General features: G+C 41.4%; 1 protein-coding gene across 1 annotated transcript in view; it reads left to right on the top strand.

The window, feature by feature from the left end:
* The window catches only part of dnah9l (dynein, axonemal, heavy polypeptide 9 like), a 329459-nt gene that overhangs the window by 30356 nt on the left and 284243 nt on the right, over nt 1-14860 (top strand). Inside the window, exons 7-13 of the mRNA XM_067988173.1 lie at nt 1518-1751; nt 1970-2137; nt 2410-2526; nt 3978-4112; nt 13324-13448; nt 13571-13763; nt 13895-13999. Of these exons, the coding sequence (XP_067844274.1) occupies nt 1518-1751; nt 1970-2137; nt 2410-2526; nt 3978-4112; nt 13324-13448; nt 13571-13763; nt 13895-13999 (1077 nt within the window). The remainder of the gene's footprint in view (nt 1-1517; nt 1752-1969; nt 2138-2409; nt 2527-3977; nt 4113-13323; nt 13449-13570; nt 13764-13894; nt 14000-14860) is intronic.

Genomic DNA, 14860 nt, shown 5'->3' with positions numbered 1-14860 from the left:
ATGATCACTTATAATGCTTTGAAAAGTAAACTGCCAGTAAAATCACTGAGAGCCAGTTTGTGGCTGTGGGGACAGGAAGCAGTAGTGGCAAAGGTAGGAAAAAGTATGACTCCTTTGGTACTTAGTGATCCATTAACTTGTTGGTTTGCCAACTGCTCATTGAATTTAATGATTTGTGCTTCCTGCTCCATTGATGTGTTGGGTGTACCCACTATTCCATTAATTCATTGGTGTGCTTATTTTTGTGTGTGTGTGAAGTTGGGGGGTGGTTGGTGTGAGGTGGTCCTGTTGCCTCTAGAATTGATTTGTTGGTGTGCCCACTGCCTGAGTTTATCAATTTAGTACTGTCCACTTCTCCATTTAATTCACTGGGTGCCTACTGCTGTTAATTTATCAATTGGTGCCCACTACTATCTTAATTGATTAACTGGCTAGTGTCTGCTGGTCTGTGAATTTATTGATGCAATGTTCATCAATAGCATTTTGGTGTTGTCAGTGAATGATGACGTATGTGGTTTGTGTTGATTCCTGCAGGTTTGGTTTTGCTGTTGGATTGTATGGTGTTAAAAGAAAACAGTAACACATTTTGTTCTATTTAAGTTCTTCAGTTTGTTCTGTTTTTTAATCTCTAATTGGCATTACAGCTTCTGTTTTTTTTAGGGTGTATTGTCATTATGGTCTTTGGGAACATCGTGATAAAAGTTTTCAACACTGCGCAGGTCTTGATTGTGTGCAATGCCACTGGAAATGAACTAGTGTAACAAATATTTGTAGTAATGAGGGCAGAGAAAGGAAAGGGGATCCAGGTGAATGTGTTTTGAATAGGCTTGTTGGAGTTGCATTATCCAATATTTATGATGAAACTGTGCACCTTCTCCTTTTTACTATGCCAGTATAATCAATTGATATTGTAAATGCCATCAATTCTCTAAAAAGAATGGTGTTGAATTTCAGTATTATAAATATATTATAATGTTGAATTTCAGCATCATAAATATGATACTGATTTTCAGCATTATAAATATATTATAAATCTGGTTTGTTTAGGCAATGCTACAAGAGTTTGCCTTTATGATATTACTGCATTGTAGCCTATACCCTTCCGTTTTTATATTTTTGTTAATATTGGATGATTCCTTTATACCTGTTTCTTTTTAAAACAAAATTGGTCTGAACTGTTGTGATCCATCTTGTCTACAGCATGGTAAAATTTCTATGCAGATTTTGATCTTATCTTATGTCTGACATTTGATGAGATGAAATTAGTGATTTTGAATTTATTCTACAAAACTTCCCTGAATTTAATTAGTGTGAGTACAGCATTTGACAGCTGAAACATGACGGTGGTCTTTAAAAATCTTAGTTTGGTTGTCATCTGTCAAAAGATTCTCTTGTGAAGCTTTTGTATTTCAGGAGTCTTTTTTAGTAATTGCTATTTTTATTTGTGTGTGTATATATACTATAAATATTCATTGACATTTTTTAATTTTTTGTACTTAACAAATTTTTGTCAACAGGCTTTAAACTACCTGGTTCCTGAAGAGATTTTTAAAGTTGAGATAGAAGAAGCACTAGAGAAGGTGCAGCTTACCATTCATATATTGAAAAGCTTTAAGAATTGTTTTCACCAACACAGATTAAAAATTTCCTGGTACTACAACAACAACATGGAAGTGAAACTTTGGGACTTTCCTTCGCAGGTGGTCTTTGCTCATTTTGATAGATTTCTTGACAGATTGTTGAAAATTGAGGTAAGTGAAACTTGGTTATATATGAGTATAACTTATATGTGTTACTATACTTCCATTGCATCTCAACATTATCAGCAAGTCATAAGAATTGTAAAATGTATTCACTCCTAAAATGTTTTTTTTAGTTTTAGAAACCAAAGATAATTGAAACAAAATACCTAACACATAATATTGACATGTTGAAAGACTAATTGCTTACTGTGGTAATTTGCTTTCAGGAACTGTTCACTACAACTACAGAGTTTCTTAAATTGGAGAAAATTGAAATAGGAGGTTCCAAAGGAAAAGTTTTCAGTGAAAAGGTCTACAGTATCAATGAAGAATTTCAGGAATGTTGGCGAGTATTTGGAGAAAGCAAATATGATCCACTGGATTACAACAATATGGTACTGTTTTATTTCAAAACAATGGAATTTCATATCTAGTAATATCTCTTTTGATTTACACTTTATATAATATCTACATTCTAAAATTAATCTTTAATTTTTTTAATGAGAATATTACAATAAAGCTCATGCTAATTTGATTATTTAAAGACTAATTTAATTTAAATTTGATTACTTTACATTTAAAAATGTGTACTTGAGTATGTGAAAATTAAATTATGAAAACGCTGTCTAATTGACAAATCTAAATATATTCCTTGCAATCTATGTAGGAATTTTTGTCTGATCACAGCAGATACAAGAAGCAGATATATGACTTTGACCAACACATGGGCTCAGTGCTGAACCTTGCATTTCAGGATTCAGGAGGACTGGCATCAGCTTTTAAGGTACCGATAATGCTTTGATGTGTCTAAGATGAAAAAAACAGGTACATCTTGCAAGCAACAAATCACATTTATGAATCTTTTTGATTTAGTTGTGTCATGATTTATTAGGTGGGGCTTAAAATGACTAAGAATGTATATTTTGGCTTAAAATATAAGGAACAAAAATCAAGGGGGGAGAAGCTTTTAGACACTGTGGTTGAAGCAGAGACCATCTTTTAAGGGAAAATTGGCAAAATATTTTAAGCAGGTAAAATGACAAGGCTACGGGGAGAGTGTAGGGCAGTGGGATTGCTTTAGCAAAGGCCTGCCGCAGACATGATGGGGCCGCCTTCTGTGCTGTAAGCTGCTATAGTTTTAATGTTGCACTGTACCTTAAGTAAACAATATTGTGAAGATCCAGTTACTAAAACTCTGTTTCAAAAAATGACATTTGGAGTCTTCATGAGGATTAGTTAAACCGGATTCATCCAGGTTGTTAAGCAAAATTAAGGAAATGGTTAGGAGGAAACATAGGAACAGGAAGAGGCCATTCAGCCCCTTGAACCTGTTCTCCCATGCAATTAGATCATGACTGATCTGTACCTCAACTCCATTTACCCACTTTTGCTCTATAATCCCTTGATAGCCGTACCAAACAAAAATGTATAAGTCTTGAAAATTTCAATTGAGCCAGCATCCAACGCCTTTTCGGAGGGGGAGAGTTCCAGATTTCCACTACCATTTGTTTTTTTAAAAAAAAGTGCTTCCTGATTTCAGTCTTAAATAGCTCTAATTTTATGATTATGCCACTTTATTCTGGGTTCCCCAATTAGAGGAAATAGTTTCTCTGTGACTACCCTATTGAATCCCTTTATCATTTTAAAGACATTGATTAGATTACCCCTCAACCTTCTAAACTTCAGAGAATACAAACCAGGTTTATGCAACCTGACCTCATATTTTAACCCTTTAGGCCCTGGTATAATTCGGGTGAATCTGCTTTGTACCAAGGCCAATATATCTTTTCTGATGTGTGATTCCTAAAACTGAACACAGTACTCCAGATGGGGTCTGACCAAGCCTCTGTACAACTGAAACATTACTTCCTCCCCTTTATATTCCAACCCTCAGAGAAAGGCCAACATTCCATTAGTCTTTTTTGATTACTTTTAATAATTGTGCATTAGCTTTTAGTGATTTATGCAGATGGACACCTAAATCCCTTCACTCCTCCACAGTGCCTGATCTCTCCCCATTAAGAAAATATCCTGATTTCATGCTGTTCGTCCATGTACCAATAGGCAAGTTGACCAAATAGGATGTTAATGGCCTGTGTGGTTGTAGTACCACTTTTCTCCTTCAGGCTGAGGAGATAGTGTAGGAAAGTTGCAGCTAAAAAAGTGTTCACAGTATTTTGTTGCTTGTCAATAGAAACTAAGTTATGGTTTGTAATTAAATCTTTTCTCTGTTAGCTTCTGTCAGTATTTGGTGCATTACTAGAGAGACCGGTCATTGCTAGTATATTTGCTTTGAATTATGCCAACCTTCTCTCAATGTTTGAGGCAGAACTTGACAGCTGCAAACAAATATTTGATAATCAAACAAAGGTAAAGTAACATTTTTATTTATCCCAATGTTAACTTTCAAAATGTAACTTTTAGTAACAAAATTATTTTATTTCCAAAGGCAATACAAGTTGTCAGTGCTATGACCCATTTCTACTTCAATCACAGAATCATTGGTTGCTTCAGAATGGGATGAATTGCCATGCCAAGAGGAAGAGAGCTTTAAATTCAGATGGGGCTGGAGGATACAATAATTTTTTTTTTGTAGAATATTTATTTTGTTGAAGAATGAGATTTACTTGTGGAACTAAGCAGCAGTAACTACAATCATTGACCCATTAAATCAGCAGCATGCACATATGCTCCATTCTTCCCGTTCTTGACACCACGCTCATACTCCGATTTATGGCTTCACCTGTGCAGTAACACTCTAATTGTGCTTAATTCTTTGCTAAAGATTAAGAAGTTAGAACTTCATCCACTCATCTTATTAATGTACTAAGAGGCACCTGTTATTACCTGGTGGAACTGTGGTGAAGGAAGGAGTGTGCGACCATGGCAGTGTCATTATCGTGCAGAGCAACAGGCCATTGTTGTAGAGCGGGACTATGAGGATAAATAATTATTCTAGGGATTCACTATATTAGCTTTGGAGATCAAAGAATAATTGGACAGAACTTACCTTTAGGAGATTAAACAGGTGGGATAGACTCCATATAGGTTGTACATGGTCTTTAGATGGAGTGGGCTTGATGGCGTTATCTCCACGACCACCGATAACTCCACGAATGTCACTGTGTGGTCTGACTGTCCAATATCGAGCGATGGGTGAACCTTTTCTTTTCTACAGTTCAACATTAACAAGACCGGAGCCATCCTATTCGATGCCCATTAGAAACTTGACACCTTACGCCGATTCATCCCCTTCTCCAGCTACTTGCTCAGGATGAACTCAAAAATGCACAGCCTTGATATCCTGTTTGGCCCTGAACTGAGCTTTAAATTCCACATCTGATCTATTGCCAAGATCCCTTATTTCCACCTCTAATATCGTCCACTCCACAACCACCAAAACGCTCATCCACACCTTCATTATCTCACGGCCCACTGAGCCATTAAGGGAGTTAAAACATATTGGCCCTGATATTTACTGGGAGGCAGGGAGGGTGTGGGGGAGGTCAAAAATGTCCGAAGAACCCAGCAAGGCCAGGGACGCGGAGGTCCTTCCAAACTTAACGCAGGACCACATTACCATTTTTTCCTTCCGTTTCCCACCCAGCAGTCGCCCAAATTAACAGCCTGGCCGGCTGCCTGGCGGATAAACCAGCAGCAGCAGGCTGCAGCTGGGGACGGTCCTGGCAATCGAGAGGGGAAGAAGGTAGGCAATCGGGGCTTGTGGGGGTGGGGAAAGAGAGGCCATCAGTGCTGGAGCGGGGAGGTTGACTTTTTTTTATTCGTTCATGGGATGTGGGCGTCGCTGGCAAGGCCAGCATTTATTGCCCATCCCTAATTGCCCTTGAGAGGGTGGTGGTGAGCCGCCTTCTTTGATAAGGTCCCACATAAGAGACTGTTAGCTAAGATAGAAGCTCATGGAATCGAGGGAAAAGTACGGACTTGGTTAGGAAATTGGCTGAGTGAAAGGCGACAGAGAGTAGGGATAATGGGTAGGTACTCACATTGGCAGGATGTGACTAGTGGAGTCCCGCAGGGATCTGTCTTGGGGCCTCAGTTATTTACAATATTTATTAACGACTTAGGTGAAGGCATAGAAAGTCTCCTATCTAAGTTTGCCGATGACACAAAGATTGGTGGCATTGTAAGCAGTGTAGATGAAAACATAAAATTACAAAGGGATATTGATTAGGTGAATGGGCAAAACTGTGGCAAATGGAATTCAATGCAGACAAATGTGAGGTCATCCACTTTGGATCAAAAAAGGATAGAACAGGGTACTTTCTAAATGGTGAAAAGTTTAAAAACAGTGGATGTCCAAAGGGACTTAGGGGTTCAGGTACATAGATCATTGAAGTGTCATGAACAGGTGCAGAAAATAATCAATAAGGCTAATGGAATGCTGGCCTTTATATCTAGAGGACTAGAGTACAAGGGGGCAGAAGTTATGCTGCAGCTATACAAAACCCTGGTTAGACCGCACCTGGAGTACTGTGAGCAGTTCTGGGCACCGCACCTTCGGAAGGACATATTGGCCTTGGAGGGAGTGCAGCGTAGGTTTACTAGAATGATACCAGGACTTCAAGGGTTAAGTTACAAGGCGAGATTACACAAATTGGAGTTGTATTCTCTAGAGGTTCGAAGGTTAAGGGGTGATCTGATCGAAGTTTATAAGATATTAAGGGGATCAGATAGGGTGGATAGAGAGAAACTATTTCCGCTGGTTGGAGATTCTAGGAGTAGGGGGCACAGTCCAAAAATTAGAGCCAGACCTTTCAGGAGTGAGATTAGAAAACATTTCTACACACACAGGGCGGTAGAAGTTTGGAACTCTCTTCCACAAACGGCAATTGATACTAGCTCAATTGCTAAATTTAAATGTGAGATAGATAGCTTTTTGGCAACCAAAGGTATTAAGGGATATGGGCCAAAGGCAGGTATATGGAGTTAGATCACAGATCAGCCATGATCTTATCAAATGGCGGAGCAGGCACAAGGGGCTGAATGGCGTACCCTGTTCCTATGTTCTTGAACCGCTGCTGTCCGTGTGGTGAAGGTTCTCCCACAGTGCTGTTAGGGAGGGAGTTCCAGGATTTTGACCCAGCGACGATGAAGGCACAGCGATATATTTCCAAGTCGGGATGGTGTGTGACTTGTAGGGGAACGTGCAGGCGGTGTTGTTCCCATGTGCCTGCTGCTCTTGTCCTTCTAGGTGGTAGAGGTCGCGGGTTTGGGAGGTGCTGTTGAAGAAGCCTTGGCGAGTTGCTGCAGTGCATCCTTTGGATGGTACACACTGCAGCCACAGTGCGCCGGTGGTGAAGGGAGTGAATGTTTAGGGTGGTGGGTAGGGTGCCAATCAAGCGGCCTGCTTTGTCCCGAATGGTGTTGAGCTTCTTGAGTGTTGTTGGAGCTGCACTCATCCAGGCAAGTGGAGAGTATTCCATCACACTCCTGATTTGTGCCTTGTAGATGGTGGAAAGGCTTTGGGGAGTCAGGAGGTGAGTCACTCGCCGCAGAATACCCAGCCTCTGACCTGCTCTTGTAGCCACAGTATTTATATGGCTGGTCCAGTTAAGTTTCTGGTCAATGGTGACCCCCAGGACATTGATGGTGGGGGATTCGGCGATGGTAATGCCGTTGAATGTCAAGGGGAGGTGGTTAGACTCTTGTTGGAGATGGTCTTTGCCTGGCACTTGTCGGGCGTGAATGATTCTTACCACTTATGAGCCCAAGCCTGGATGTTGTCCAGGTCTTGCTGCATGCGGGCATGGACTGCTTCATTATCTAAGGGGTTGTGAATGGAACTGAACACTATGCAATCATCAGCGAACATCCCCATTTCTGACCTTTATGATGGAGGGAAGGTCATTGATGAAGCAGCTGAAGATGGTTGGACCTCGGACACTGCCCTGAAGAACTCCTGCAGCAATGTCCTTGGGCTGTGATGATTGGCCTCCAACAACCACTACCATCTTCCTTTGTGCTGGGTATGACTCCAGACACTGGAGAGTTTTCCCCCTGATTCCCATTGACTTCAATTTTACTAGGCCTCCTTGGTGCCACACTCGGTCAAATGCTGCCTTGATGTCAAGGGCAGTCACTCTCACCTCACCTCTGGAATTCAGCTCTTTTGTCCATGTTTGGACCAAGGCTGTAATGAGGTCTGCAGCCGAGCGGTCCTGGCGGAACCCAAACTGAGCATCGGTGAGCAGGTTATTGGTGAGTAAGTGCCACCTGATAGCACTGTCGACAACACCTTCCATCATTTTGCTGATGATTGAGAGTAGACTGATGGGGTGGTAAATGGCCGGATTGGATTTGTCCTGCTTTTTGTGGATAGGACATACCTGGGCTATTTTCCACATATTCGGGTAAATGCCAGTATTGTAGCTGTACTGGAACAGCTTGGCTAGAGACGCAGCTAGTTCTGGTGCACAAGCCTTCAGCACTACAGCCCGGATGTTGTCAGGGCCCATACCCTTTGCTGTATCCACTGCACTCAGCCATTTCTTGATATCACGTGGAGTGAATCAAATTGGCTGAAGACTGGCTTCTGTGATGGTGGGGATATTGGGAGGAGGCCGAAATGGATCATCCACTCAGCACTTCTGGCTGAAGATGGTTGCAAACGCTTCAGCCTTGTCTTTTGCACTCACGTGCTGGACTCCTCCATCATTGAGGATGGGTATCTTTACAGAGCCTCCTCCTCCCGTTAGTTGTTTAATTGTCCACCACCATTCTCGACTGGATGTGGCAGGACTGCAGAGCTTTGATCTGATCCGTTAGTTGTGGAATCGCTTAGCACTGTCTATAGCATGTTGCTTCCGCTGTTTTGCATGCATGTAGTCCTGAGTTGTAGCTTCACCAGGTTGGCACCTTATTTTTAGGTATGCCTGGTGCTGCTCCTGGCATGCTCTTCTGCACTCCTCATTGAACCAGGGTTGATCCCCTGGCTTGTTGGTAATGGTAGAGTGAGGAATATGCCGGGCCATGAGGTTACAGATTGTGCTGGAATACAATTCTGCTGCTGCTGATGGCTCACAGCACCTCATGGATGCCCAGTTTTGAGCTGCTAGATCTGTTCAGAATCTATCCCATTTAGCACGGTGATATTGCCACACAACACGTTGGATGGTGTCCTCAGTGTGAAGACGGGACTTTGTCTCCACGAGGACTGTGCGGTGATCACTCTTACCAATACTGTCATGGACAGATGCATTTGCAACAGTTCAATTGGTGAGGACGAGGTCAAGTAAGTTTTTCCCTCGTGTTGGTTCGCTCACCACCTGCTGCAGGCCCAGTCTGGCAGCTATGTCCTTCAAGACTCAGCCAGCTCGGTCAGTAGTGGTGCTACCGAGCCACTCTTGGTGATGGACATTGAAGTCCCCCACCCTTTGTGCCTTTGCTACCCTCAGTGCTTCCTCCAAGTGGTGTTCAACATGGAGGAGGACTGATTCATCAGCTGAGGGAGGACGGTAGGTGGTAATCAGCCGGAGATTTCCTTGCCCATATTTGACCTGATGCCATGAGATTTCATGGGGTCCAGAGTCAATGTTGAGGACTCCCCGGGCCACTCCCTCCTGACTGTATATCACTGTACCGTCACCTCTGGTGAGTCTGTCCTGCCGGTGGGGCAGGACGTACCCAGGGATGGTGATGGAAGAGTCTGGGACGTTGGCTGAAAGATATGATTCTGTAAGTATGGCTATGTCAGGCTGTTGCTTGACTAGTCTGTGGGACAGCTCTCCCAATTTTGGCACAAGTCCCCAGATGTTAGTGTGGAGGACTTTGCAGGGTCGACCGGGCTTGGTTTGCCTTTGTTGTGTCCGGTGCCTAGTGGTCCGATGCCGGGTGGTCTGTCCGGTTTTATTCTTGTTATGACTTTTTTTAGCGAGATTTTACAACTGAGTGGCTTGCTAGGCCATTTCAGAGGGCAATTAAGAATCAACCACATTGCTGTGGGTCTGGAGTCACATATAGGCCAGACCGGGTAAGGACGACAGGTTTCCTTCCCTAAAGGGCATTAGTGAACCAGGTGGGTTTTTACGATAATCCGGTAGTTTCGTGGCCACCATTGCTAATACTAGTATTTTAATTCCAGATTTTATTTAATTAATTGAATTTAAATTCCCCAGCTGCCGTGGTGGGATTTGAACTCATGGCTCCAGATTATTAGTCCAGGTCTCTGGATTACTAGTCCAATAACATAAGCACTATGCTACCGTACCCTTACATTGTGGCGGGTGGCTGGTGAGAGAGGTCATGATCGGCAGAGGGGAGATTGAAGGCCTCCTTAAGGGGCTGGGGGGAGCACTCCTGCACCTCCTGGCCCACAAGGAGTGCTGTAAAAGGCACTTACCTGGTGGAGCCGGCAGCTCTCTCCCTTTCACTGCTGGGTTTCCCGCATCTCCCCCACCCACCCTCCCCCGGGAAAACGGTGCAGCAACTGTAAAATAGTTCATGAAACAATGTTGCTTATTTTTCTTCCCTGTTAAAGCTTGTTAAAAATCACAAGATAATTGATAATATATGCTAATAAATAATTTGATAGCTCCACAAACAGCTCTAATAGTTGGTATTGAATGATTCTGTTAACCATTATTGGAATGCTTTTTTTTCTATGATGTTTGGATAATGAAGGGGTTAATTCTCTAAATTGTGCTAATGCCAAAAATAATTGTAACTGTATGGATCCAACCTTTTCCTTCAACTGTTCCTCTGAAAATCTTAATCTGTGGCTTGCAAGGAGGGGGAGATTATTCTGACTGTAAATTCGCACCAGAAATGTGCAAGCAAGCCTTCATTCCAACAGCCTACCTATAATATATTAAAAAATCTTCTGTCTGCATTCAGTTCCTCTCAACATTTCCATTATAAATTCCTATGTCCACATTTATAATGTGAACTGCCTATGCAAACTTATCACCCTCTCACCAGCGGTGGTGCTTGTGGCACCTCAGTTTTTTATTCCCAGTTCCTCAGCCTGTGCTGCAGAGAAATTCCTATGCTCCAACCAAATATATTCTCTGCTTCCCAAATCACTGTGTTTTGCTATTTAACTATAAAAATATAAAATCAAAGTACTTCATAAAAATAAGGACAGAATGTGTGACTCTAAAATGAGAATTGAATTATGTCTGCATGTCCCAGCCCAATTTTAGTAAGGCATTTGACAAGGTCCCACATGGCAGACTGGTCAGAAAAGTAAAAGCCCATGGGATACAGGGAAATGTGGCGAATTGGATCCAAAATTGGCTCAGTAATAGGAATCAAAGGGTAAAAGTCGATGGATGTCTTTGCGAATGGAAATCCGTTTCCAGTGGTGTGCCACAGTGCTCAGTGTTGGGTCCCTTGCTGTTTGTGGTATATATTAATGATTTGGACTTGAATGTCGGGGGCATGATTGGCAAATTTGCAGATGACACAAAAATTGGCTGTAGACTCCAAGAAGATATCAATGGGTTGGTGGAGTGGGTGGAAAAGTGGCAAATGGAGTTCAACCCGGAGAAGTGTGAGGTAATGCACTTATGGAGGGCAAACAGTAAAAGGGAATACGCAGTAAACAGGAATATATTGAGAGGGGTAGAGGAAGTGAGAGACCTTGGAGTGCATGTGCACAGGTCCCTGAAGGTGGCAGTACAGGTAGATAAGGTTGTGAAGAAGGTATACAGAATGCTCTCCGTTATTAGCCGAGATATAGAATACAAAAGCAGGGATGTAATGATGGAACTGTATAAAACGCTGGTAAGGCCACAGCTGGAGTATTGTGCGCAGTTCTGGTCACCACATTACAGGAAGGATGTAATTGCTCTGGAGAGAGTGCAGAGAAGATTTACAAGAATGTTGCCAAGGCTTGAAAATTGCAGCTAAGAGGAGAGATTGGATAGGCTGGAGTTGTTTTCCTTGGAGCAGAGGAGGCTGAGGGGAGACTTGATTGAGGTGTACAAAATTATGAGGGGCCCCAGATAGAGTAGACGGGAAGTACCTGTTTCCCCTAGCGGAGAGTTCCAGAACTAGAGGACATAGATTTAAGCTGATTGGCGGAAGGATTAGAGGGGACATGAGGAAAAACTTTTTTACCCAGAGGGTGGTGGGTGTATGGAATTCGCTGCCCGAATTGATGGTAGAGGCAGGGACCCTCAACTCTTTTTGAAAAATACCTGGACCTGCACCTAAAGTGCTGTAAGCTGCAGGGCTACAGACCGGGTGCTGGAAGGTGGGATTAGAATGGGCACCTGGTTGTTCTTCGAGCCGACGCAGACACAATGGGCCGAATGGTCCCCTTCTGTGCTGTATCTTTTCTATGGTTCTATGCCTCCCCTTACCCCGCACCATCTAACCTGTTTTCACCTGAAGACTACACTTGGTCTTTACTCCCTTGGGTGATCAACCAGTATTGTATTCAAAATTTCATGTCTGTGCACCCTGCCACAATTATCCCCTGCCCTCTAAACCAGCTTCACCAGAAGACTTCATTTGCTCTTGACTCCCTATGTATAATGCCATGGAAGATCTACTGGTATTACATGAATTAAATGGCTTAGGGACATTGTAATGACAGGTTAAAAGATTCAATATTGAATTCAAAATTGTGAAGATTTTGACCACTATGATTTGCCAAATGAAAATCGATTTTTAAAAAAACCCGCAAAATACTTTATCTGATTATTACCTGAAAGGACAATGGGTTAGATTTCCTTCTTGTAACTTGGAGTTACCCCTAAATGTCTCAGCATTTTATTTTGTGGTTTTCTTCTGCCCCTAAAATTAGTGGTAAGGAGCTACTACTGAGGCCAGAATAGGGGATTGAGCCAAAAAATCCATTGGCCTGCCATCTGTTCTGTCTCTCTCTAAACATCAGCCAGAGGCTGGCTTTATTTCGCCTGGTTGGCTGTTTTTTTAAAAAAAACAGTGGACATATCTGGAATGGGGAGGGAAGATGATACGGGTGCAAAAATTCACTTTATCCATGGCAACCTGACCCTCACTTGTAGCTAGTATGCATTTCCATCCTCTTAACAGTACTAGCATTGCCTATGAAAAATCACTGACACATTGACAGAAGTGCCCCCAATGGATATTTATGTATTCATGGGGAAAGATTCGCTCTGTGCGCTATATGTAATAAAATCATAAACCTTTTCTTTATAAATTGGTGTGTGATTGTGTGACACATACCACACAGAGGAAATCTTCTCTATCTTCCCCTCCCTGCAATAGCTGATGGTTACTGCAACTAATGGCAAATGGCAAAGACAGGCAATGTTGGATTTATATCTGTTGGCAATCCACTGTCACCTGCCCAAAGTAAGTCCGGGTCATGAAGGCTAAAATTTCTCAAGCTGAATGTAGCGTTTTAACATGAGAAAATGCTGAAGGGGGGATTGATTTACAAATGCAGCATTTTTAATCAAAGAATGACTTAATATTCAATTTTTACTTGAGTAATTTCAATATTTTTCATTTCTGTTCATGTAACATTGTTTCTATTAAAAATATATTTTGAACAGATGTTTGATCTTGTATCAATTTAATTGTTTTTTGGTGATTATATATCTGTTTGACATCTACTTTCTTGCAGGTGAAGAGGAATTGTGCTGTATTGCATAAGAATATGCCAGTGATAGCAGGCAACTTGAAGTGGTCTCAAGAGCTTCGTGAAAGAATATTAAGTCAGAGGAATCAATTCAGACACATTAAGCATCTGTAAATATAGCTTTACATGGAGAACTTATGTTTTATACAAAATATTTTTCAAATTACAGTTCAGTTATTTATAATTATAGTTTTTTAAAATAACATTTGTATATTTTGCATATTTCTAGAAGTGTACAAAGAAAGGAAGCAAACCTGGTTTTCCAGAAATGTGACAGAATGTTGACTTTGCTCGATCACCATGACCAAGAAGTCTACACGTCGTGGATAGAAAGTCTAGATGCCCTTTGCCTGGCAAACTTGAATCAGCCATTTCTCAAATGGAACAAAGTATCTGGCTTATATTTTGTGAACTTTAGCCCTGAGGTAAGACATTTTTCTCCTTTTTTGGGGGCCTAAAATGACACCATTATCTAGCCGTGGTTACAGTGTGAATATTTCATTTTAAGTAGGAGGCGATCCCATTCCTGAATCAAATTATAATTATTTTCACTCAGCTTTCATCTGTGCTTCGTGAGGTCAAATATCTTGGGTTGTTAAAAGAATTTAACATCTCGGACATAGCTCTACATTTGTATTCAAAAAGAGAAATTCTTCATAAGGTAAATACTATATTAACTATACCCGTGTCATGATACATATGTGCAGTTTGTCTTATGTGACTGAAATTTGTTAGCATTGATTTACTATTGAAGTTCTAAAAGGTATTTCAGTATTTTTAAAAGTGTTTTAAAAGAGTACACTAGGTGACACAACTTGCAGTTAACTTAAGTTTGTTTGAAAGGACACTGTCCTCATGAAAAATGTATTCTGGCAAATTTTGTGTCGTTTGTATGATGCTGCCATGATGCAATCATCTTCTGCGTCATCTTCTCCAAACAAAAGATAGTTAGCAAAACAATGTTCTTTTCATGAAGACAGTGTTCCTTTATGTCTCTCAGATGAGCTAAGTTAGAAAACTATATCTCTCTTCCTGTCCCACATGCATGATAATGCACAGTCTGTATTACAAGGAATGAACATCCCAATGGATTGACGTGACATCGATACCATAAAATTGAAGCATGAGTGATGTAGCAAACCCATCTCAATCCCAATATATTTCTGCCTTAATATGTCAAGCCCATATAAGTGAAAAGGCATTTTTCCCCCAAATTTATGATGTTCTCCTAAACAGTCTTCACATTTTCTATTGCATTGCTGTTTTAATTCAGCACAGCAATTTCCAATATTACAGCTTAATAAGAACTGATCAATCAGTTGTGATGTTCCAGTGGAGCATGCTGACTGGGATATTTGTGCTCCAGCAGCTGTTCAGTCAACTGTGATGTTGAAAACTGCTGTGCTGGTTAAAATGGTAAGGGAAGCAGAGAGAATGGGGTCAGCTGTTCTATTGAAAACAGCTTCTAGGTAGGGATTGTAGTTGAAAATGGTAACATTTTAATTCACTTAAACAATCTGTA

This window comes from Heptranchias perlo, chromosome 7 (genome assembly GCF_035084215.1).
Source record: "Heptranchias perlo isolate sHepPer1 chromosome 7, sHepPer1.hap1, whole genome shotgun sequence".
NCBI classification, from domain to species: Eukaryota; Metazoa; Chordata; class Chondrichthyes; order Hexanchiformes; family Hexanchidae; genus Heptranchias; species Heptranchias perlo.
Note: the sequence above shows the minus strand (reverse complement) of the source record. Positions and strands in the feature narration are given on the sequence as shown.